This window comes from Protopterus annectens, chromosome 6.part1 (genome assembly GCF_019279795.1).
Source record: "Protopterus annectens isolate FY-2018-M chromosome 6.part1, PAN1.0, whole genome shotgun sequence".
In the NCBI taxonomy this organism is placed as follows: Eukaryota; Metazoa; Chordata; order Ceratodontiformes; family Protopteridae; genus Protopterus; species Protopterus annectens.
The window spans coordinates 465,892,955-465,919,419 of NC_056738.1; the positions used below are offsets into that span (position 1 = coordinate 465,892,955).

The 26,465-nt window shown below is 40.5% G+C and overlaps 1 protein-coding gene across 1 annotated transcript in view; it reads left to right on the top strand.

The window, feature by feature from the left end:
• Window positions 1-26,465, top strand: part of KLC2 (kinesin light chain 2) — a 1,052,962-nt gene that overhangs the window by 948,025 nt on the left and 78,472 nt on the right. The window contains exon 15 of the mRNA XM_044075888.1: window positions 13,010-13,134. Within this exon, the coding sequence (XP_043931823.1) occupies window positions 13,010-13,134 (125 nt within the window). The remainder of the gene's footprint in view (window positions 1-13,009; window positions 13,135-26,465) is intronic.

Sequence of the window (26,465 nt, forward strand, 5' to 3'; positions counted from 1 at the left end):
AATATTCCGATCTTCACTGTACTGCGATCTCGAAAAAATGCACTTCGAGGTCCAGCATTTTCACTCTTTAGAGCATTCGCGATTTTAAACTTCCAGTCTTCTAATATAGACCCGGCCTGATGTTGCTTATAGTATTTACCAACGCCATGTATTTTACACACTCAAGAAATGTTTTACCAAACCCATTCCCCACTCCCAGCTATCATTCTTGGAAAAATAATAGACAACATTTTGAATGTGTTGAGAGAGAAGGAAATTCAACATTTTTGTCCCAGTGCTGCAAAATTAATACTACATTTGCAAAGAGAGTATGTAGTGGGATTTAACACCCTGGCTGATACATCATTGATCAAAGAAAATGCAAAAGAATATTATAGTCTCCGGTAAAACTCCCTTTTTCAACATTCCTGGCTAGATTATTTTATTCCATGTCAGATTTTTGGGTAGATGTCTTTTACACAGTGACTTGTTAAACAGAATATTCTATCCTTATCAGTGTCAGCATTCTTTTGCTTTTCTACATCTTTACCGATATTCCTTTTAGATCCGAACAAACCAGTTCTGTCTGGAAATTCTACAACATTTTTTATCAAAGGTACAAACTGAAGAGTTAGAGTAGACTTTTAAAATTGTAGACTGTGACAAATTCAGTTGCAGCTTTCATCTGTTGACTTTTCATGAATATATGGTATAATTCCATTATAATACACTTGTTTTGAGAGGCTTGCTTTAAATCCTCTTTTGGATGTAAGGAATGGATGTTGTAAGTATTAAAACAAGCTCTTAATTTAGTTTACCTTTAGTACACTCAGCTGTGTACTGGCCTTACACTAGGTATATATTAAGATGGCAACATTTTAATTCTTGTGAGGTACCTTTAAGTATAACTGTAGATACCAATGAATTATTTTAATTGTATAAACAGATGCTTTTATTCAAAATAGTTGAAATACACGTGCGTGTCTTTTGAGTGTGAAACATAAGACCATAGTCATTAAACATAATTATTCATATAAATACTCTTTTTTCATTAAGCAGTTGCTAGAGGGAGACCTGTTTTCTTTAAAGCAGTCATGATTTCACTTGGACCTTGCTGGCATATATTTTCTGCAGAGAACTGGGTCAAAATGACCTTTACTAGAAAGATTACATTGTACAGCTAACTGCAGGGCTTGATTACAAGAAAAGACCATCTTGCTTTATTGATCAGGTTCAAGTAGTCTTTAGTTTTTAAGTCTTATAACCTGTTTTTGACAAATACAAAGGTTGTTCCATTTTAATGTGGAAACTTCCTGTTTAGAAGCTCATCCACATTTTCTGTCTGAAGGCTAGAAGTTTTTTTAAGAAATATAATTTTATATATTCATTATAGCATAGTAAATGTGTTAAATACCTCGGATCACTTAAAGAGAGTAAGATTTTGCACAGCTGTAGTTGCTTATGGGTTCCTATTGTATATTAGGGCATTTGTCTCATGTCTCCTGACCTAGTTTTTCACCTGAAACATATATTCCTTCATATGCCCCACTTCTAGTAGCACATCAGTTTAGTCAGCAGACTATGGTTCAGACTCTGATCCAGCATTTCCAGCGTGCACCTTATGAATCATAATCAACCCTTGTAATGCAAATATTTGTTGTACTGCACCTGCATTTACTTAGAATATTTTATTTTATTTATTTTCTGTTGACCAGGTTAGCCTTACTAGGCCAAGTCGCTAAATAACCTTAGGTTGGGGATTGGCATAGTGGTTCAGGTGCTTACCTCAGGGACAAGAGATACAAGGTTTGATTCTCACCAGTGGACATTGGCTAGGCTTAAATTGGCCTACAAGGGCAGTTAGCTTAGTACTTGCCTATTAACCTATATTATTGACCAGGTTAGTCCTACTAGGCCAGTGTCCACTTTTTCAGGAAAGACATGAGGTGGTATTTATACTGACTAGGGGAAATTAGGCCGGGGCAGTGGGGAAATTCTCCTCTCTTCAGTATTTGATGTGGGATCTTCTACATCCATTTGAGCTGCCATCACCTTAAGCAATTGGGAGTGAAGATTAACATCTCATCCGAAAAAAGGATTTTGTGGTTAGCATGCCCATTGAAAGCACAGACGTGTAGTGCTTGCCTTAAATGACACAGTATTCAAGTTGCCCTACTTCAAGGAACCAAGATAAGAAAGAATGCCTTTTCTGTGACTATGTTGTTTAGGGACTGTACAACATAGCTATGCAATTTAAGTGGTTCATGCAGTCCGGGGTATCACTGTGGAACGTAGTCCAGTTTCCTCAGTTGCCCCATAGCACCGTCTAGTTGTGATTGCTTATAGTTACACAGTAGACAAGTGGTGGCTGAGGGGTTCAAACCATGGATTACACAAAGCAGCTCTTTAAATGCTCATGACCAGACATGTTGATGTACTTTGAAACAGGGAGTTCCATTTTAATATGCAAAATTCTTGGGGGAGGGATTGTCATGCAGTACAAAGATTAAGAAGGAAGATGACAGTAGCCAAGTTTCAGGCACTGATGGGCAGATATGTATTTGCCAAAGTATGCCTTTAATGGCATAGCCAGAATGGCACAATCACCTTCATTGTGGAGCTGCCTTGTAAATTCTTAAACATGGTGTAATAGTTTGTGTATTATATAACTGAGTGTTCACACACAACTCCCTGAAAATCCCTAGGAAATTTCACAATTTTTGAGACGGGAACTCATCTTTACAAAGGTAGGTCTGCCACTGAACCCTGATACATTGAACAATTGCTTAATTTTTAATATAAAGTATTTTTCCCATTGCCTAATAGGTTCAGGAACATTGGAATTAGGTTATGTAAAGTTTAAGGGTGAAGGGGGGATTGCACCCCTGCAAAAGCATTTTTTACATTTTTCTTTGATTGGTCTGGTGTTTTGACTAGTCAGGCGGCAGCTACAACTTCATCTATTTATGGTTCTGTATGAGGTAATGTCTCAGGTGTGGGTGCACTAAGTATAGGCCTGCACAATCCTTATTGTGACAATTTGCATAACTCCTTAATTTTTGTTTCTCTGAAGATAGGTGTGCATCTTCAGTCCATGTGTCAAATGCAGTATATTTTGTGCTCATTTGGAACTGTTTGCAAGGTAAAACATATGAATGTTTATCCGTAAAACTGATGTTTTCTGTCATTGAAAGTACACCACCAAAAAGGGACAAAATGGCTCAGTAAATTTAGCATAAAGCTGCATGTAAATCTTTATACCAGGAATGAAAGTTTGAGTACAGTATATACCTGAGTAGCCATCTATAATTTCCATGTATTTTACTTATAAATGGCAAATTGTGTTTGAAACATAACCTAATATATGTATCCACCAAATGCAGGCTTGCATAACCCCTAATTGTGATGTCTTCAAAGTATCATAGTACTCATTTTATGTAAAGCTGGATATTTTGTATTTATTTTTCTGACATATTTTAGTTTTTCAGGAAAATGTAATTTCACTTTTTCCTTTCCGGATTTTGTGATAAATACTTCTGCATCATGTCCATTTGAAATGCATTTGTTTTGATTGTACTGTTAAAGCTTTTGGTTAGTTAGTCCCAGCTAACTATAAAAGACTATCCAGCACATTTTCGAAATGAGTTGGACATTACCAAATTTAGAATTAAAGCAAATATCTACGTTACAGTTGCCATTGCTTTATGAATAATTGATGTTATGTAGTCCAATCTCGTCTACATTCTTACCCATGGGTTCGGAGCCAAACGTCTGCTCCAACTCGGCCAAAACTTTTCTAGCTCAAAGTCTTCTATTGGCTGGGCTAAAATGGTATCCCATGCTGCACTGCTCTCTATCCCCAGATCTCATTTGCCACTCGTGTAGCTCGGACGTGGTCTCGCTCTTGGCTGTGGCCAAGTACCCTTTTTCTTCCTTATCAGAGAAATTTGTTGCAAACAAAAAGCTATTTTAATAGTTATTGTGTGTTCTTGTCTTGTCTTGTAAAAAAATTGTGTTTTGGATCGTTTTTTCTGTGGTATCCCACTAGCTGTTTCCAGCGGGCTAGGCCCGTTTCAGTTATAGGACCTAGTCTGTCCCCTTGCTTTATTTGTGTTTTGAGTTTCCAGGTCTAAGTACCGTTTAAATTAGGGGTCTTAGCATTTCTTCCTTGTGTTTGTGTCTAGGATCGTTTATCTTAGAGATCTTGTGGTATTTGTGTGTTGTAGTTTTTCCCGCCATTGTGACTGTTTGAACGTTGGTCCTTTTTTTCAGTGTTTGATTGTCTTGGTGCCTTTTTAGTGTTGGTTACTATGTCTAAGCATACTAAGGAGTACAAGCCCTCGGGCTTCAAGAAGTGCACTAGGTGCAGTTACAAAATGTCCATTACCGATGGACACTCCATCTGTGTATATTGTCTGGGAGCGATTCTTCTCCAGGAGTCCTGTAGCTTCTGCCATGCTTTTAGTCTGTGGGTTCTTCAGGAAAGGAGGAATAAATTGATTTTGAAGGGACCTCTAAAACTCTCCTTCGAGAAGGGTCTGGAGAGTGCTTCCAGCTCTAAGACTAAATCTTCTAAATCAAAAAGAGATCTCTTGCTCCATCAGTCTCCTCGGAGCCACCGGAGAAAATAGCAAAGTCTGCATTGACATCCTCGGCTCCATTGTCCTCGGGGCCACAGTAAGTGTCGGTTGCAATGGAACCTGCTTCGGCTCCAGTTTTGTTGGAACTTGTTTGGAGCTGATTGCCTAGGATTAGGCCAGTATCCCCTCGTTGCAGGTCACCTTCGGAGAGGAGGTCTTGATCTCCTTCCCTATCCTCTAAATCCTCCAGGACCTTATCAGATGTGGACATCAATAGAGTGGTGCAGAGACTCCTTCAGTCACCGGTTCTGGCAAAATTGTTTTCGGCTCCGACCCAGTTGGCTCCAGAACCAGTCCCTCAACCTGCTTCGATACTTCCTCCTCTGAGCACACCACAGCTTTCGGAGCTGGAGTGCTCGGCTCCGCATGATGTCCCTAGGTCAGTTCCGACAGCCCCACTTTGCTTATCAGTGCCGTCAGCTCCGACTCTGTCGGCGCCGTGCACGGGGTTCAGGACTCAGGATTCTTCGGTCGGACGTGAGGGAGAGGCTTCGGGACACCTCTCTGCTCCTAGTTTCCCTCTCGGTGCTTAAGCGCGGGGAAGTCCGACTCCTGTCGTGGCTTCGGAGGCTGGTCATTCTTCGCACTCGGGGGAGACCAGCCTTCGAGGCCATGCGGAGTGTGCTGGCCAGGTCGTCAGCAGCATCATGCGGGTCGGTCATTCTGTCCTCTACTACACCGGTGCAGGTCTCTGGTTGCCATCTATCACTAGACAGCGGAGCCCCATGGTACCCCCACGAGTGGTCCGCATGTTTCTGAGGGTCCCTCAGAGTTTGTGCCTGAGGACCCACCCAGAAAGAAGATGTGCAAGAGGAAGCAATAGATTCCCAGGATGAGTCTCTCACATCAGACACCAACCTCGAGGAATCGGAGGGGTCCCCCAAGTCATCCTCTGAGGATGTTTCTTTCTCTGACATCCTAGAGATTTTGAGACAAAGAGGTGACTGGCCATCCAAAGCCCCCTCCGAGGAGGAGTCTGTCTTCCTGAAGGCCTTTGGTGCTCAGCCCTCCACCTCCTGGGTATCTCCACCCTTCGAGCTTCTGGATTTGGTTTGTCAAAGGGTGTGTGAAACCCCTGACTCTGTGGAACCAGTCCCCAGGAGACCCAATAAATTTTTGTCTGGTCCTCCTGATAAAGAATTTCTGTCCAAGGGAGTCCCTGTGGATCCCATGGTGGTGGCACCTGCCACTCAGAAGGAATTAGCCGAGACTTCTTCCACCGTCCATCCCCCTAACAAGGAGTCTAAGACCATGGATTGGTATGGGAAGCATACTTTCTCTTCAGCGACCTTTACCTTACAGTCACTGAATTATTTGTCACACTTTACACGGCTCCAGAGAGATCTCCTCACGGAGCTTGGAGATTCTCTCACTGGTAACGTTTCTGAGGCGGTGGCTCAGACGGTCAACGCTCAGATGTCTACCCTCAATTCCATTGCAAACTCCTACATGAGGCTAATCTCCTATGCAGCCGAGGGAGCGAGTAGGGCAGCAAGTTCAGGAGTTGCTCTTAGGAGGCAGGCCTGGATGCGCCTTTGTCATTTCGTGGAGGCCTTCAAGTCTTCATTCACCGACGCCCCTTTTGATGGTTCCTCCTTGTTCGTAACCAAGGTGAAAGACACTCTCACCAGGTGTGAGCAGGAGGGTAAGACTCTGTCTGCCGTAGGAGTCCGTTTTTCCCTTCCCTCTAGGCCTTATCCCAAGGCCCAGAGGGGGGGCAAAATGTGGTTCAGGAAATCACAGAGGTTTTTTCCCGGTGCACAAGGTGAGCCCCCCTCCAGAGGCAAGGGAGGGGGGGGGCTATTCAGGGAGACGCCACTCTAGGGCAGAGGAGGCCCCCGCAACTCGGGAGACCATGATTCCTTTCGTGGTTCTCCCTACTGTCGCTCCTGATGGGAGGCCCGACTGTGCGTTTCCGGAGCCAGTCGGGGGTCAAATCTCATTATACCCAGAGGCCTGGCAAGACATCACCCAGGACCAATGGGTTCTACGAATAATTTCCGGAGGATATGTCATTCCCTTCTCGTCGAATCCCCCTCCAGTCAAGAAAATCCTGGATGTTCCACCCAGTCAAAGGGATTACGCAGCTTCAGAAGTTTCAAAGCTGCTAGAAAAAGGAGCCATCCAACGTGTCCCCTCAGACCAGACCAGATCAGATTAGGGACTTACTTCAGATTCTTTTTGGTGCTGAAAAGGACAGGGGACCGGAGACCCATATTGGATCTCAGTCGATTGAACACCCATGTGCAAAAGTCCAAGTTCCAAATGGTCACATTGCAGTCTATTCTCCCATTGTTGGGAAAAGAAGTGTGGATGTGCTCCATAGACCTCAATGATGCTTACTACCAAATAAAGATGGACAGGGCATCCAGAAGTCACCTATGCTTCTGGCTGGGAGCCAGTCATTTTCAGTTTTGAGCCCTGCCCTTTGGTCTCACCACAGCCCCCTGGGTGTTTACCAAATGCATGGTAGTGGTGACTGCTCACCTGAGACGTCAGGGATTCCAAGTGTTTCCATATCTGGACGACTGGCTCCTTACTGCCACCACCAGGCATCTACTACTTCAGACCAGGGACGCTACTATCAACCTTTGTCAACAGTTGGGCATCACGTTGGACTGGGAAAATTCTGCCTTGTTGCCCTCACAGCGTGTCACTTTTATAGGCGCCGAACTAGACACCGTCCTCATGTGGGCATTTCTACCACAGGAAAGAATCAGAGTCCTATAACAACAAGTTCACGCCCTGCTTCCTCTGAGAAGAGCAAAAGCAAGATGGGTCCTCCAACTTTTGGGGACGATGGCTGCTACAATTATGGTAGTCCCTCTGGCAAGGTTACATATGATGCTCCTTCAGTGGCTACTCTTTGCCCAGTGGTCCCTTCAACATCTTCCACTTTCTCACCCTATTCTACTTAGGTGCAAACAGGATCTCAGTTGGTGGCTTTGCACCGACAACCTCAATGCGGGTAAGCCCTTCGTTCCTGTGCCCCCGGTTGCCACAGTGACCACGGATGCCTCCCATATGGAGGGGCATTATCTAGGCAGGACAGTCCAAGGCACGTGGCAAGAGCACGAGATGCATCTGTATATCAATGTCCTGGAGATGAGAGCTTTGCTACTAGCGTTGCAACCACTCTAGAGTTTTCTTCCTCTCGGGACTATTGCAATCCACTCCGACAATATGTCAGTGGTGTGGTATCTAAACAAGCAAGGAGGAACTAAGTCTTACCCCCTTTGCAGAGAGGCCATGCGAGTGTGGCAGTGGGCAGTGTCTTCTCAACGTTTTCTGGTGGCAACGCACTTTCCGGGGAAGTCCAATGTGATCGCAGACAGGCTAAGCAGAGCTATTCTGATGCCTTACGAGTGGTTCCTGAACTGTCAAGTTGTGGAACAGATCTTCCGCAGGTGGGGTCAGCCTTGCTGTGACCTTTTTGCCAGCCTCCTCAACACCAAATGCAGCAGCTACTTCACGTTGATCCCCCCTCAGGGGGAGTCACCCAGGGACGCCCTAGTCCACGATTGGCCCTCCGGTGTACTATATGCCTTCCCTCCGGTCCCCTTGCTGTCAAAGTTTATTCAGAAAGCGCAATCCTTGGGGAAGCAGAATGATTCTGATTGCCCCACACTGGCCTCGTCAAATTTGGTTCCCCTTTCTCCATCCCTATCTCATGGATGCTCCTTGGATTCTGGACCCACAACCAGACTTACTGACACACATGTCAGGGCAGCTCCATCCCTCCCTTCGGACCCTCCGGTTGACAGCCTGGCTACTCCACTTCCGTCTTTAGTTAGGCTTCATCATTTTTCACCGGAGGTGGTTCATATTTTATCTTCCTGTCATAAGCCCTCAACCAGGAAGATTTATTTCAGCAAATGGAGGAGGTTTTCGACTCTGTAAGGCTTTCCTGCTTTCCTGAAGGGCACATTGTTACTTCATCCTCCGGTATCAGAACCTGTTATGCATTGGGACTTAAATTTTGTTCTACAGGGTCTTACTTCACCCCCCTTTGAGCCTGTAGCCACTTGCGATTTAAAATTCTTAACTTGGAAGACTGTCTTTTTAATAGCCATCACGCCAGCCAGATGCATGTCGGAGCTTCAAGCTTTATCAATCAAACCCCCTTATTTGATTTTTCATAAGGACAGAGTTTCTCTCAGACCAAACCCCTCTTTTCTTCCCAAAGTGGTGTCAGTCAGTAACCTTAACCAATCTATTGAATTGCCAGTGTTTTTTCCCCAGTTTTCAAACAAGGCAGAATTCAAATTTCATCAATTGGATGTGCACAGACAATTACATTTTTATTTACACAGAACGAAAGACCTCAGAAAATCTGATCAGTTGTTTGTTTCCTTTTTGGAAAACAGAATTGGGTCTCCTGTTTCCAAAGTCACGTTGTCCAGGTGGATTTCAGGTTGCATTTCTTTCATTTATTCCTCAGGGGGTAAAGATTTACCATTCCCGATGAAGGCTCACTCTACCTGGTCTGTATCTACATCTACAGCTTTTCAGGCCAGATTGTCTATGGATGATATTTGTGCTGCGGCTACTTGGGCATCTCCTCACACCTTTGTTACTCATTACAAGTTAGATGTGGTATCTAGGGGCAGGTCTTCCTTTGGTTCCACGTTGCTCAGGAGTATTTTGCACTGAGCCTCCCAGGATTTAGGTGCTGGGGACGCTGTCCCATGGGTAAGAATGTAGGTGAGATTGGACTACATAACATCAAGAAGTTATGTACTCACCATAACGTTCGATGTATGTAGTCCATCTCGCCTCACATTCTTACTCACCCCCCCTCCTTCCCCCGTCCTGGAGGATATGGAGGTTAGGTCTGGTTTCAGAGCTCCCTTTATTCTTGGTTTGTTCTTCCTTTCCTTAGGTGTTGTTATGCATGGAGAATGAGTGCTGGTGCTCGCAGCAAGCTAGATCTGGGGATAGAAAGCAGTGCAGCATGGGATACCATCGTTGCCCAGCCAATAGAAGACTTTGAGCTAGAAAAGTTTTGGCCGAGTTGGAGCCGACATTCGGCTCCGAACCCATGGGTAAGAATGTGAGGCGAGATGGACTACATCCATTGAATGTTATGGTGAGTACTTAACTTCTTGGTAGTCACCCCCCCCCCAAGCTAACCAGTGCTTTATGGCCCATTTGATGTCTTCTGTATCCACTGTTGCAGTATTCTTCACATTAGGGATCGCCTGCAAAGGCTAGCCCAATGTCCAGCCAGTATACCAAAGCATTTAGATCTTGAATGCCCACCGTACGTCACTAGTATGTTCCCTGTACAGGACATAGGGCATAAAGGTGACATACGGACGCAGTTACCCAGAAGTATTCGGTTCCTGTTAAATTATGGAAGTCTCATTCTTTCAAATGTGTCTTAATCGAACTTGAAAGCATGAAAAGGCAAAATAGCGAAATGGCATATAAGCAAATTCTTTCCCTGGGAAAGAAATTGCTTGGCCACTTCCGTTACTTTGCCATTTTCATGACTGTAGTGCGAACTTGGAGTTGGTATATTTAAGTAGGGGGGGTGTGGGGGGCACAGCCCCCCACTTTATGTAATGTTTTAAAAATTTTTTTTTTTTTTTTTTGTGGAACAGCAGTTTTTTTTCCTTTGGAAAAAAGTCACTGTTCTAAGCATTTGAGATTGTAAGCTTTCGCTTACATTGGTTTGATAAATCATCGTTCGTTTTTTTTTAAGCATTCGATGATTTAACATAGACCCGAATTATTTTGCTGCAATCCAGATGTCATAATTGCTTGTTGGTCTAAACCCCCTTTGCTGTGCTGAATACCTAGCCATCACATAAGTGCCTCATTGGGGTCTTTTTTCTTTTTCTTTTGGCTTTGTTCTTTTTTGATTACCTAGAGTTCATGTCATCCAAGAAGAGAAATTGTCAGTGTGAGAAGGTTCTGTAAGGTTCCTGAGGACTGTCAATTCTTATTTTAAGTTTCCTTCTGTTGAACCTGCTGTGGTTCCAGTCTCCTCTGGCAAGCCTTCTAAAGCTTTGCCCTCTTCCAAGCTTCTGAATTCAAGTAAGGATAGTAGGGCAATGGAAATAATTGGTGTGAAGGTTTATACTGCTTCTGTTTGGGCCTTTCAGGCCATCAGTTGCCAAACCCACATGACCACATTTACTTTGGGCTTGATTGCCCAGGCTTGTCTGGTTATTTTTGACCTCCCTGAATCTGAAGCAAAATCTTCTAATCTATCTGTTTTGAGTTCTACCTCTCAGGTGGCTCGTCACTCTATCAAGTGTAGCTATGATGCTGCTGATGCATCCTCTAAAGTTGGGTCATGGGTCTGTTATGAGGCATTATTCTTGGCTTTGCCTGTAGTCTTTACCTGAAGACATTAAGGCCAAGTTGCTAGATGCTCCTTTGGATAATGAAATCTCTTTGGGACTGCTGCTGCTAATGATATGTTTATGTCCCATCAGGACAAAGGTAAAGCTTTGCAGGATGTTAAACATATTTCTGTGTCCTCTGTCCCTAGGTTCCAGAGGAACTAACCTGTTAGGCCTGCCTTTGTTCACAGACTGCCTCACCAGGCCAACAAAGACAGGAAGGGTGGTGGGTAAGCTCCTTCTGCTAAGTCTTCTCAGACTCCTGTGGCTTAGAAGCCTCCTTTATCTGACAAGCCTGCTTCTCTTTGACATCTTGCCTTCCCCCTAAAACCCCACCCCGTGGTCAGGTTCCTTGGTCCCTTTGGGTTTTCCCTCCGTCTTCCAAACTGGCATATCATCACCTTGTATTTGTGGGATTTATCTGTGATCTGTCAGGGTTACTACAAGGTGTGGAAGTCTCTCCCTCCTTTTTTCAAGGATTCCCCAGCCTTCTCTGGAACAGCTTCCTCATTTCTTGGAGGTCCTTGGGAACTTGGTGGATCAGGGAACTATTCAACCTGTCCCTCTTTCACAATTAGGAAAGGAATTTTACTCCAGGATGGTCCTGGTCTCTCAAATGAAGGGTCATTTGGAGAAATATTCTGGATCTCTCTTTGCTCAGCACCTTTCTCAAGGTTCATTATTTTCATATGCTTACTGTTCAGGCCCTGTTTCCTCTTGTACTACCCTGGGCTTTTCTGGTATCCTTGGATCTGAATGATGCTTACCTTCATATTCCTATTCACTCTCTCTCCAGGAAGTTTTTACATTTCTATGTTTCTTCTTCGGATTTTCAGTTCTGTGCTTTGCCATTTGGCCTCTCTACTGCCCCAAGGTATTCACATAATGCCTAGATCCTGTGATTGCCTGTTGCAGGCTCCAAGGCATTTAGTTTTTCCTTATTTAAATTACCTGTTGCTTTAGGCACCTTCTCCCAGTTGCCTATTACAGGATCTGGAGTTCACCATGTCTCTCCTCCAAAGTCTGGGGTTAACAACTTTCAAATGTCTGTCCTGACTCCCTGTCAGGATCATGCATATCTGGGTTGTAAATGCATATGTAAATGCATATATATATATATATATATATATATATATATATATATATATATATATATATGTGAAGCTTTATTAAGGTAATGGTAACTCATCTATTCTATCCAGTCCTGAATAATGCTATGAAGGGATTAAGTTGAGAATGTAGCGTAACGAAAGGAAATGTAACACCTATCACATAGCGCTACTATAACTGTTTATGTATGGGATTTGTGCATGTAAAATGATATAAGGCACTATGTTTTAATTTATACCACTTGAGCCTGATATATTTGTGATGTAATCCCAAAGTTTTTAAATGGTTACTTCAATAAGACTGTTGTAAAACAACGGAAGTGAGATTTGGTGTATCCGCCCACTATTTGATTTTAGTTCAGCAATGAATGTATGTATGGGGCGGAATTGGGTTGATTATTGTGAGTCCTGTACACTGCCATAGGTGTTTCTGAAACACGTGACCCTATTTATTACATTTTTAAATGTAATGGTTTTATTTACCTTTTCATTGCCAGAAGAAGTTTGACCAGAGAGCCAAATGAAAGTGTGCATTGGAGTAAAAGCAACTAATGCATAGTTTGTGGTTTAGCCGTGGTTTCCTTGACAGTTTTTTTTTTAAGAAGTTTAGTGTGTTTTTTTAGTCTGTTTTTTGATAATATGAATGTGCCTGTGCTGCTTTTTCTCTGCTTGGGGAGCCATCCATGACTCTCTGACACAAGTATAACCAGCAATGCAGAAAGTAAAATGATTTCCTTCTTAAAGAAGCCAAAGAAACAGGTGTTCTGCAGTGTTAGTCAGGACAAAGCTAAGGTAAGTTGAACAAACAAGAAGAAGGTGCTGCAATATGCCAGCTTTGGATTTTATTTTGAATTTGTGCATGAGTCTCATCTGTGTTAGCCTAACCTTTGGTGCCCCAAACCGTGACCCCCAATAATCTTGTTTACAGGATGGTAGCGGAGCTTTAAGAAGGAGTGGTTCCATTGGCAAGCTTCGAGATACCCTGCGTCGCAGTAGTGAGATGTTGGTAAAGAAGCTTCAACGATGTGGACCACAGAACTCCAAGAATGCTGGGTAAGTTGCAACTTGTTATGTATCAGCATTTTTTTCTTGCTTGTAGTAAAATGCTAACCTTAAGCAGTTGTGTACGTTCTAACACTTCAGTGAAACTTTTTTCATTAAAGTGCTAGTAAATGGAACACACAGAAAGCAATCTGTTAGTAATATGTTATAAAGCATGTACTTTTCTTGCAGAACATTGATAATTAAAATCCCTGAAATTTAACAATGAGCTTTCATGATAGAGATGTTATTTTTCAGAATGTAGATTTAATGAACATTCTTTGTCTTTTTGTCTTCTGTTTGTTATAATGGCTGTTTGGTGATTAACCCATCAGCTGTAGCATTTCTCAGCATTCATTCCCTCCATGTGGAATAGGGTGAGAGTTGAAGACAGCAAGAAAATAAATCTTTCATTCAGTGGTTGGAGGAATTTCTATAGTAGGCCATCCCTTAATTGTTCGTCCTTCAGATGTAATCATGGAAAGGGCTGTCAGATCGTGTGTGTGTGTGTGTGTGTGCATTACTACACAACTTGTACCTAGAGTAGTAGTTAACCCTGTGTTACTGGTAGTGCAAACTGATGCACTGCATTTGGACAAATGTGTCAACTTTGTGTGTTGTGTGTCTGGGAGTTTAGTAATAATTCTGATTCTTGACATATTTTTCAAAGGAATGCTACTGTAAGTTAAACCTCAGTAAAGAAATCTCCCTAGCACGGAAATGGAACTCCCTTCCTCCCCACATTCGAACTACACAATCCCCCTCTACCTTCAAAAGCCTGCTTCACTCTTACCTCTCTCCCAAATGGGAATGCTCCTGCTCCCACCTCTCCTAATCTATACACCAGACCTTCCACTCCACCTCCATCTTGTATTCTTTTTCCTATTCTACTCCTCACTCTCACTCACCTTACCCTTGCTCACTTTCTCCCAACTCTTTTATCTCCTACTATTTATTTTTTCCGATAACTTTGTCAACCTATATAAACCATTATTTCTTTCTCAAACTAAATTCTTGTATTAACTCCAGTGTTTTTTTTTAGTCATAATACTCTATAAATTTTGTAAGCAATTGTACATTGTATTGTTTTAAAAATTGTTTTGTAATTGTTTTTGTCTGCAGCTTTGTATATGTATTCATGTGGAGCTTTTCTCCCTGGGCCCCCATTGAAAAAGGGCTCAGTCTGGCCCAGTGGACTATCCCAGTTAAACTGCAAATAAATAAGTAAATTAAATAAATAAAATAAATGTATACCACTTCATCCTTACTCTAATAAGCTACACTCGCTTTTCAGTACTTCAGTATAAAATGCTTAAAGTAAATTTACATTTCATGGTCGCTTTGTGTTTTTCTCTTTAAATGACTGGATATATCATGCATTTTTTGTAATCCTCCTTAACCCCATTGACTTCTAAGCCATGTGACCTGTTTATTCAGTTAATCTCCATATGACATGCAGGACTAATATAGTCTAACATTTAATGTAAATGCCATTCTACAGAAACAATAGTCTTTTCACAGTATATTATTCACTCACTGCCATGTTTGATGCATGGATTAGGACAGTGAGCATTTGACAGCCATCAGAAAGTAGGTTTGCATATGTTGCCTTCTCCAACTGCATTATGGGCAGTCAGAGATAATGGGTGCACACTTCCATATGTTCCATGCTACATGCTTGGTTTGCATTCAGAGTAACATGAGGTTAATATCCTTTGTCCACAACCATCAGGCAGTCATATATGCAGCATTTACGTCATACTGCCTTCTAGAGGCAAATAGCAGGTCCCAGCTGCTGCTGCCTTCATGCTGTACCTGACTTTTGTTACCACACAGTTTGGTCCATAAACCATTATCACCAGTGAGTGATCTGGCATCACATTTCCATACAGTTACTTGGGCTTGTTAAGCAGGTGTCTTACAGTTTTTGCAGAATATGTGTTTCTTGGTTGTGCCTGTGTTGTAGCATTATTGTATACGTTTATTCATTTAATTAGCATTGCTGTTCTGCAGTTTGGTGGTGGTTACTGGATCCCCTGAGTATGATGTGTAATCCCACATCCTGTCTTAGTGCATAGTTAAAGTTAACTGAAGGCTTTGCTGTCACCTGCCTATCTGAATGTCCAGTGGGCTATCATTTTCATTGACTAGCCTGCTCCACAGATTTCCTATGCCTTTGTAGCTTGTCTTTAGTTTATATCTTCAAAATCAGTTCCACTGTTCCTATCAAGGTGGTCTGAGAATAAAATTTAATTGACTTCCAAGATGGCAGCTGACAAAGCAACACATTGATTAGAGCTATCCCAGTCTGAAAACCAAGAAATTGATGAAAAACTGGTAAAAGTTATTAATTTGGAGGAAATGGTTATTTATTAAATGCATTGGTTGTTAGTAAGTAAAACATCTGGAAAGAGTAAGAGTAACTCAGTGAAAAAAGAAGGAAAAGTTCTGGTTAAAAAACAAAACAAAACAAAAAAAAACTTACACCTGATCAGCCGGAAACACAAATTTGCAAGTATGATGCAGAAGATGGCCTCCTGCTAACTAGAAGAAAAATAAACCAAATTCAGTCAGAGGTGTATAACATAAGTGATATATTAAAATACTACATAAGGGTACATGATAGAAGATTGGAAGAAATGGAGGTAGCATAAAGTAATCTCCCAGATGAACTGATTCACAAAGTCAGAGACTGAAAATGAAGGCATGCCTGAGAATAAGACTTCCCAGGAAGAAATGTTTCAAAATAGTATCACAAAGTCAGAGCATGGAGACAAAACATGAGATTTTGTTCCATCCCAGAGAAAATGGAGTAAGCAGGCTGTATTAGTATTATGACCATTCAAATAAGCAGAGTGGTGTCCCACAGCAGGACTTTGAGAGTTCAACAGTGTCTGTTATGCGCCAAGTCTTGCCTTTGGAAAACAGCAGAAACCTATTTCAGTAAACATGTAAATGTATGAGCAAAAGGAGTTCCTTCTGACTAAAATGTGGCAGGAGACAGAAGAATGTTGAAAATAAGGGACACCAGACTGTTGAAAGTGATTATTTGATATTCAGAAGATGAGAGGAGATTCAATTTATTCCAGCAATCAAATGATGTTGAGCGACTTATGTCATATTCACTGTTATATCCATCTCTTCAGAATATAATTTCTATGTGGTTAAGATATATATGGAGATACAGCAGGCTTAGAAATAGGTAGGTAGGAGTTAAGAAAAGAAAAAAAAAGGTCAGTCAACAGAAAACAAACCCATCAAGCTGAAGGGGCTGTGATTTTCAACCATCTGTCACTAAGGAGGGTGTCAAAGTCAGACTGTCTCAGTGAAACCTTTTCCATTTTCCAAAAGAAAATGAAGAAACAACAAAGAACAGCCCATGAATTGACATAATTGACAGAATCCTGGATTTGAACCCAGTGTTTAGTATTTAGAGAAGGGGAAGAACAGAAGACCAGCAATAAAATGAACTTGTTGAATATGTGAAAGAATTCTAAAGTGTTAGTCCCACTGTATGTTAAGGTATTTATACTGTGGAAATGGAAAAAAGTAATAGTTGCAGAAATCTTTAGAAATGATGTTTGTTGTGCTATTAGTACTGTAAATCATATGTTGTGTCTTTATTGCACAGGAGAAGACAAAATGGACTGAAGAAGTGACTGTAAATAAAATTGTATCGTTTGTAGAGTTTCTTGATTTAAAACATATGACATGTAAAGAATATCAAATGTTAAATAAGCATTGAAAAGCTACTGCAACGGGTAGGGGGGATTGATCCTTTGTGTGATTATTCAATACATTTGTAACAGTGGGATAAAATAATCTTTACAAATGTATAGTAATGTAAGTAATACAATGTAGGAAAGAGTAGAATGTAGCGGGGTATAGTAAAACAGTGCTGCTTTTTACAACTGCTAGGGGATGAGGTTGAGAATGTTTAGAATAGCTTAAGCAAAAAAAAAAAAAAAAGGCAACAGCATTCTCCTAATAACTACATCAGTGAATGACTGGATTAATGAGTTCAGATTAAGCAAAGGGGGGGACTGTTAGTTTTAAGTAAAAATGGTTTGCAAAACAAGAAGTTAAGAAATTGTAGCATTGATTGGGGGGGTCCATTCTAAGTGGCACTCAATGGATCTTGGAGAGTTACAATAGTCAACTCTTAAGGGAAAGTGGGTGATAGTTTTGAGTGAGTAGAAGGTAAAGAAGTAAAAGAAAAAGCAAAATCTATGGGAAAGGATTTGTTTTAAAAGTGAATGTCATTCTGACAGCTACAGTATTATAAGGTATAATAGATAAACATAGGTTTATTCTATTTATTAAAGTCTGGTCAGGAAGCTTTTTTTAAGAATGTAATTTATAAGTTAACATTTAACTGAATATACACAAGCTATTTTCCATGCTTGGGAGGGGAATTAAGATAAAAACTCGTGCATATAATTTTCTTTGGTATGAGCAAAGGCCAAAAAGTAAACATTTAGCAAGGTTAACAAGCTTTATGCCCTTGTGTGCAGCTGACAGTCTGAAGCTGTTGCTTCTATTTGGAGGGGTATTTATTTTTTTCTTTGAAAATGCATATACTTCTGTGTGTTGTGTGTGTTAAGAGAATAGTGGGATATAGTAAGCTGCAATAGTTTGAAAAATATTACTTGAAAAGAGACATTGCATTGAGTAAAAAAATGCCTTTGTACTGATTTTTTTTTCAAGTCAGCCACTTGAAAGTGTGTGTGTGTGTGTGTGTGTGTGTGTGTGTGTGTGTGTGTGTGTGTGTGTGTGTGTGTGTGTGTGTGTGTGTGTATATATATATATATATATATATATATATATATATAAAATAGGGTGCCTAGAGAGGAGTGTTGTGGTATTGTATGAGGAAGTCAGGAGTGGCAGAGAAGTATGTAAGAGTGGTACGGGATATGTACAAAGGGTAGTGTGACAGATGCGTTTAAGGTGGAGGTGGGGATTACATCAAGGATCAGCTGTGAGCCCTTTCTTATTTGCAATAGTGATGGACAGGTTGACAGACAAGATCAGACAGAAGTCCCTGTGGACTATGATGTTTGCAGATGACATTGTGATCTGTAGTGAGAGTAGGGAACAGGTTGAGGAGACCCTGGAGAGGTAGAGATGTGCTCTTGAGAGGAGAAGAATGAAGGTCAGCAGGACTAAGACAGAATATATGTGTGTGAATGAGAGGGAGGATAGAGGAATGGTGAGGATGCAGGGAGTAGAGGTGGCGAAGGTGGATGAGTTTAAGAACTTGGGATCAACAGTTCAGGGTAATGGTGAGTGTGGATGAGAGGTGAAGAAGAGAGTACAGGAAGGGTAGAGAAGTGTGTCAGGAGTGATTTGTGACAGACGAGTACCAGTAAGAGTGTAAGGGAAGGTCTACAAGAGGATAGTGAGACCAGCTATGTTATATGGGTTGGAGACAGTGACACTGACAAAAAGGCAGGAATCAGAGCTGGATGTGGCAGAGTTAAAGATGTTAAGAGGGTAGACAGGATTAGGAATAAGTATATTAGAGGGTCAGCCCAGGTTGGACAGTTTGGAGACAAAGCCAAAGAGGTGAGATTGCTTTGGTTTGGACATGTGCTGAGGAGGGATGCTGGGTATATTGGGAAAAGGATGCTAAGGATGAAGCTGCCAGGTAAGAGGAAAAGAGGAAGGCGTAAGATAAGGTTTATGGATGTGGTGAGAGAGGACATGCAGGTGGTTGGTGTGTCAGAGCAAGATGCAGAGGACAGGAAGAAATGGAAACAGATGATCCGCTGTGACGACCCCTAATGGGAACAGCTGAAATAAAAAGAATATATATATATATATATATATATATATATATATGTATATATATATATATATATATATATATATATATATATATATATATACACATTTTTTTATTTATTTTACAGTTTGTTTACCAGGATAGTCCATTGGGCCAAGAAGAGCCCATTTTCAATGGAGTCCCGGGAAGAAAAGCTCCATGAACAGCAATATAATATGAAGATAATGCATTTACATTTATGTAATACTGTTGAAGACTGATGGTATTACATAACATGATAAAACATTTACGATTGCAGTTACACACACACACACACACACACACACACACACACACACACACACACACACACACACACACACACACAAATATGTCAATTAAAATAAGAAAAAGCCATTGGTGCATATTCCTGTTAAATTTGTTAGAATGTGAAATAACAGGGTAGGCATTACAGTTTTACATGAAATCTTAGCAGAGTTAAAGTAGGATGGGGATAAGAGGTGTTAATTGTTGAATATAAGAAGGGTGGGACAATAAGAAAAAGAAAAAATAGAGCAAGAGTATGAGTAAATGACAGAAATGAAGATTGTAGTAGTCAGAGAAGCTCAGTATGATGAAGAGAGAAGTAAAGGAGTGTGAGAAGTGCGGAAAAAAAGAGGTGAGTCATGTGGGATGAGAGCAGGAACATTCCCAGAGAGTTTTGAGATGGGAATGAAGCAGGGTCTTAAAGGTAGAGTGGTTGTCTATAGTACGAATAGGAGGTAGCAGGGAGTTCCAGAGGCGAGCTAGGGAAAAGGATAGTAGGTGTTAGCCTGGAGGTTGAGCAGGCTTGTGCAGTTCAAGCAAATTCTGGTTATTGGATCTTAGAAGTCTGTTGGGTAGGTGCATTTTGAAGGAGGAGGCAAGGGAGGGGCAGATGGAGGGATTAAAGATGAGTTTATGGGCATGAGTAAGTTGAATATAGGTAAGATGGTTGGGAAGTTCGAGCCAATTTAGTTTGTGAGGGGCATTGCAGTGGAGGGAGGAGGATTTATAGCTGGTAGCAAACTTAGAAATTTTGTTATAACAGGAGGATAGCTTTGTTTTTAGAGAAGATTGGAGGTTGGTAAGAAGTGGGGCACCATATAGGAGGGAAGGAATGAGGAAGGTGTTGGAAAGTACAAATTCAGTAATGGGAGTGATAGAGCGGTTATGACGATAGAGCATGCCTAGTTTCTGGTGGGTTTTCTTTGTATTAGTAGGTGGGTATCAAATTTTAATTGTTCATCAATAAGGACTCCTAGAAGCTTTATGTGGGAGGCTACCTCGAGAGAGGTATTGTTTTGGCTAGTAATGGAGAATAAGTTCTTGTCTAGAATGGTACTTTTTGATGCGTTGAATAATAGGTGGTTGTCTATTCTCCAATGTTCGGTATAAGAGAAAGCATCCTGAGTTAGTTTTAAGAGAGTGGAGGTGGAAGTGGCAGAGCAGGTGATTGTAGAATCATCTGCATATTGAATCAGTTTAGCACTCGGAATGTTCTGGTGGAAGTAATTTATGAAAATGTTGAACAGTAGGGGACCCAATATGGAAACCGGGGGTACACCTGTAGATGTATTAAGGAAGGTGGAGGTGGCTTTTTTCCATTTGACAGCTTGTTGTCTGTCAGAGATGTAACTAGAAAACCAGTTGACAGAAGAGTGGGATAGGTTTAAATTAGAGAGTTTAGATAGGAGAAAGTCATGGGAGACAGTGTCAAAGGCCTTGGATAAGTCCAGAAGCAGGGTGGATACTAGACAGCCAGAATCCCAGGCTTTGCTGACGGTTTCGAGGAAGGAGAGGAGAGCAGTTGTGGTACTGTGGCCAGGTCTAAAACCATGTTATATGGGGGTAAGTAGGTGGCTGTCTATGAGGTAGGGTAGAAGGTGAAGGTGGATACACTTTTCTAGAACTTTTGAAATAGGGGATAAGATAGCGATTGGTCCAGAGTTCGGGTACATAGTTTTCTTGGATTGAGTGGTTTATTAGAATGGAGATGGGAAAGGCGACGGCATCAGCAGCAATATTTGTTTTTAGAGAAGATTGAAGGTTGGTAAGAAGTGGGGCTCCATATATGAGGGAAGGAATGAGAAAAGTCATTGGGGCATTAGAGCATGGGTTCAGTTTCTGAAGTAGTTTTTATATGGCGGAGATAGGAATGAGTTTGATAAGGGGGTTGGGAGGTGGTAGTGTTAGGGGAGGGAGAGATAGGAGGAGGTGGAAGTGAAGCTTTGTTGGGGAAGGAAGTTGTTTTGGCTATAGAATCAATAAAGAAGTAGTTAAATTGCGTGGCTAAGGAGAGGTCTGGGACATTTGGGTCAGGGCAGGGGCTATCTCTTTTACCAGGATTGAGGATGATGGAGATGCCATTCCAGAATTTTTGGGGGTTGGTCTTGTTGTTATTTTGAAGGGTGGAGAAATAGGATTTGCGGTCGGCTGCAATAAGATTTTTTACTTTATTGCATAGTAGCTTTTATTCAGTCAGTAATTCATTGAATGGCCATAGTTGGCCAACATCCCGAACAGTAATAAACACTCTTTATTAACCAAGGTGGGGGGCTCTGGCCCCCACACCAGCACTAACTATGTAACCAACTCTGAGATCGCACTACATTGGGGAATAGGGCAAATTTATAAAAGGGTTTCTTTAGCTTACCATATGCATCACGGTCCTTCCTGGTTGTTGGCCAACTATGGCCATTCGATTAATTATTTTTCAAAGATAAGCGTGTTTAGTGATTTCAACATTCGCTGAAATTGTTATTCAATATGTGAAAATAGACCCGGTTCAGCAATACCCATATTTATGTGGACATAAGATGAAATATTTAGGAGTACATATTAAAAGGCTTCTATTATTGCAGCTGAGAATTTGTGGGAATAGACTAAACAAAAGATAATATAAAAAATGAGAAACTGCAAGCCCTTTTTATGGCTAGGGATAGTAAGGTACAAACAGTAAAATGGTTTTAGTCCCTTTAGTATTTTATATGGGTCAGGTATATTTTTATGAGTCAGAATAGAAGTTGTGGACAGTAATTAGGTGAATTAATTTATCTGGGAGTGTAGGAGGGCAAGAGTTAAGTGGGATAATTTGATCCTCCCACTAGAACAAGGTGGTTTAATATTACCTGATTTGAAGGGATATTTTAAAGATACACAGTTGAGGCTTATAACCTAACACAAGTAGAAATATATAATTCAAAGTGGAGAGGGATAATGATGAAGCAGTGGGAGAGTTCAATATAAGGAGAAAGTGGGATTTTGGAAGCAGATCCTTAAAGAGAATAATATACAAAAGTATTATATTGATAAAAGTTGCAGAGAGTATTCTAAGAACTCAGCCAAAACATAAATGGAGAAAGGACATTTTGCCAATCTGGATGACTGCAAGTACGGAAAGAAGGCACATGTGTGCTGGAATTTATTGGAAAAAACTGGCAGAGGAATAACGGTAATGGGAGCAAATAACTTTGGTGGGAAAGATAGAGTGAGATGAGGCCAAGAAGAAGTTTGGACTGCAAGTTAGAGACTGCCTTCCTTACCAGGGATTGCTATCTAGAGTATAGGCAAAGAAAAAGTGATAGAGGGGAGTCCTAAGTGAATGGTCTGGCAGTATCATCTAGAACAGAAGCTGATGTTTATAAGGGATAAAATAAGTAGGACAGATAAAGTATTGTGTGATAACTGTAGGAATCAGAGGAGGTTAGAAAAGATAGGGAAGACGGACTGAAAAAGCAGTTTACAAGGGAACAGTGGAAGGACATACGTATGGCTCCCAAGTATGCAACAAAGTCCAGAAGGTTTCGGATTTTTTCTTGGAAGTGTTTGCTGTAGATATTTTTATATCCCAAATTGACATCATAGAGTTTTTCCTCCGATAGATGGCAAAATGGGAGGTGTGATGGAGAAGAAAGTGATAACTTGGAATATGTTTTTTTGGGAATTCATTGATTTAGCAGATTTAAAAAATTCCTTATAGAGTACTCTTGTCGGATATATTGGTGTAGCAAATGACTAACTGAAGCAATAATTCTTTTGAGCTGGGACACAGGATATGAATTACTTAGACTTAGTAAGGCTGTATTAGGTTTAATTTGTCTGCCAAAAAAGCAATTGCTAGAAAATGTAAGTCAAGATATAAACAAACTGTATTTGAAATATTGAATATTGTAAAATAACAAAAACTGAAATATAAACCCTTAGAAAAGGGAATAAACAATTTTATAGAAGTAAATGAAATTTGTGGCGATGGTACCTGCAGAATAATGTTCAGGAGGGGTGAGATTTAAGAGAAGGCAATAATTGATCAGTTTATGTAGTGACAGACTGAAAAACAGATATAAGGAAAAAACTATTCATAATATGTGATGTATGGAAGTGGAAAAATGTTAATATGTTTTTCTTTTCTATTAATGTGTACCTGTGTCTTCAGTGATGATTCAGTTAAGGTGATTAAAAAAACAGAGGTGTCAGTGGCAGCAGATGGTCTTGTTGCACACTGGCCTAAAAAATTGTAGCTAATGGATCCTCCATTCTAAAAGTTTCTGAAGTAAGTAAGAAGTTCTTTTGTCTGCAAAACACTATATTTTGATAAAGTTGCATGTTATTTTGAGAAACAAATACTATAGGGTGCTTGCCGTTTGACTTTTTAGTTTCACTGTTCACTCAGTTTTCTTCTATAGCCACACCCATACAATGATGTCATGGTAGGTGCTTAGCAATGATTTACATACAAATACAAATGATTGTGAGTAATTAGCTTTCCTGTTTAGAAGAACTGTGCTTTATTTACATTGTAGTTTCACTACTACATCATCAGGTGTTCATTTTCATTGTGAGGGTGCTGCATCTGCAAATCCTCGTTGAGAATATGCCTTTCTGGGAAGAAAGAAACTACTTTTGTTGCATTTAACATGGAAACACAGCAGTTTATTCATTAAATTAGGTAACAAGGTATTGTGGGTTTAGTCTTTCATGATGTCATGACAGAGATTTTCAGCTCTTGAGAAAGATTTTCAGGGGGGCTGTCCTTGCAAACAAAATAAATTGCAAACGCAACACACTGTCAAAAACAGTATAATTTGGCATTGTATATGGTAAGGAGGTTATAACCAACTCGAAAGGTCTATCACTTACCATGTGCTTTAGAACATGACCAATACATTTTCAGATTTGACAGAATACTAATTGTAATTTTGAATGGCTTATTAATTTAGTATTGTGTGTATGTGAGTCTTTCTCTGTGTGGGACAGATGACAAGGAACTTAAGGAGAGAATTGGTGATTTGCAATGCAAGAGAAGGAATATTCTGTTTAAGCACTCATTTGAGCATAAAGAAGCCTGCATTTTACTTATAGAAATATATATGATAACAAGCAAGTTGAATAAGTAAATGGCACTAATGCCTTTATAATAAATGAAAAGGGTGGATTATAAACAGTGGAGCCCTTTTTTAAAGCAGGGCTTAATTAGTATTTTTAAAGGTTAGGTGTTTTTGCATTTTTATTTATATACTTACTTATAATGTTCCTATTTTCATGGAGAAGATTGCATGATACCTGGAATGTAAAAAAAAATGTTTTAGTGGGGCAAGTATGTATTTTTTTCTAGCTCTAAGCTGACATTGTATTTAGTGGTTGGCTGTGGTGAATCCCATGTTTTGGTATAAAACTGATAAATATCTTTTATTTTCCAGTTTGATTTTTTTGTACACTGAAACAGCCTGTGTGTTTTACAGGTAAAACTGGTCAGTAATGCTTAAGGTTCGATGGAATAAATATATATCACTTAAGACTGCTGGATGGCATTTTGTGTGGTTAAATTTGAGATTTCTTTAACCATGCTATTGGTGTATGTACTGACTTGTTTTTTGGTTTAAATATCTGTGTGTGTGTGCGCATGTATGTGTGTGTGTGTGTGTGTGTGTATGTGTAATATATATATATATATATATATATATATACACACACACACACACACACACATACATACAAATATATATACAGACATAGATATGCAGACATGTATATATATATATATATATATATATATATATATATATATATATATATATAAAAACACTTACCTACCATCCACTATCAAAGACTACTATACCTTACTCCCACTCCTTCCTCTCATCCTCTGTTCTACATCCCATAAAGTGACATGTCTCTTACAACTCAAACTATACTCTTACCTTCTCTACTCCTTATACTCTGTCACCTCACCTCCTATCAGTCACAATTACCTACTCCCTATTTCCATCCCTCAAGCACCACTCTTAACTCAAGTACTACACCAGAACTAATTTGTCCCTCCATCTTTCCCCCCACCACTCCCATCCCTAAAATAAACCCCCCCCCCTTAAAACAAAAAAAACAAAGTCCACGTACTCAAATTAAAACCCCATTACAAACCTCTACTTCTGTCTGGTGAAATTCATCCTAACCCAGGCCCTACAGACACTACCCTGGACAATAACCCCCCCTGTATCTAAACCTGCCAACCCCTCCAACCCACAAAAACAAGTACAATTCTGCTTTATTACCATCGAGAGCCTTGTAAATAAAGTTCAAGAACTCCATGCTTGGATAGCTAACTATACTCCTGACATAGTTACCCTAACTGAAACATGGTTAAAACCATACCATCTGGACAGTGAAATCATCCCTCCTGGCTATAATATCCTTAGATTAGATCGACCTAAAAGAAAAGGAGGAGGAGACTCCATACTCTACTCCAATTGTCTCTCCCAAGTCAGTCCCACACTAGACTTACCCTCATTCTCACCAGCTGAACTCCTACTGACCAACTTCAAACTTAACAGTTTCAACACCATAACTGTTGCAGTAATCTATATTCCCCCTGGTGATAATATTAACATACTTGAGAACATCCTTTCTCACCTCTCACATACCATCCACAATGAAATAATTATACTGGGAGATGTAAATATTGATTGGCTTACAATACAAGCTCCCAACACTACTTCCTGTATAAACCTACATGGATTTGAGCAGCTAATCACAACCCCAACCTAAATTAATAAATCTCACCTACCTAGCTCTCTTCTTGACAGGATATTGGTCTCCCACCCTCAAAACTATCATAACTCCCAAACCCTTCCAAATGTCCTCAGCGACCACTGCCCTATAACCGTTACCAGACATACTCCCCACCTTACCAAACCTAACAAATTTATTACCACCCGCTCACTTTGTCATTTCTGTCCTAACTCCTTTATTCACCAACTCTCCAAACTTAACTGGTCTTACCTCACCTCTCTTCCTTTAGATGAAGCTGTCCACTCCTTCAACAATACATTTCTAAACATTCTTAACTCCCTTGCTCCTCTTCACACAATTAGAATCAAATCTAATACTGCTCCCTGGCTCACTAAATCTACCAGAACCCTCATGAAAGACCAGGATAGGATTTGGAAAATGTGGACTAAAACTAGGACCCCTTCTCTTCTTCAGAAATATGAAGAACAGGGGGCGTGGCCAAGGATGAACACAGGATAGCAGCAGATTT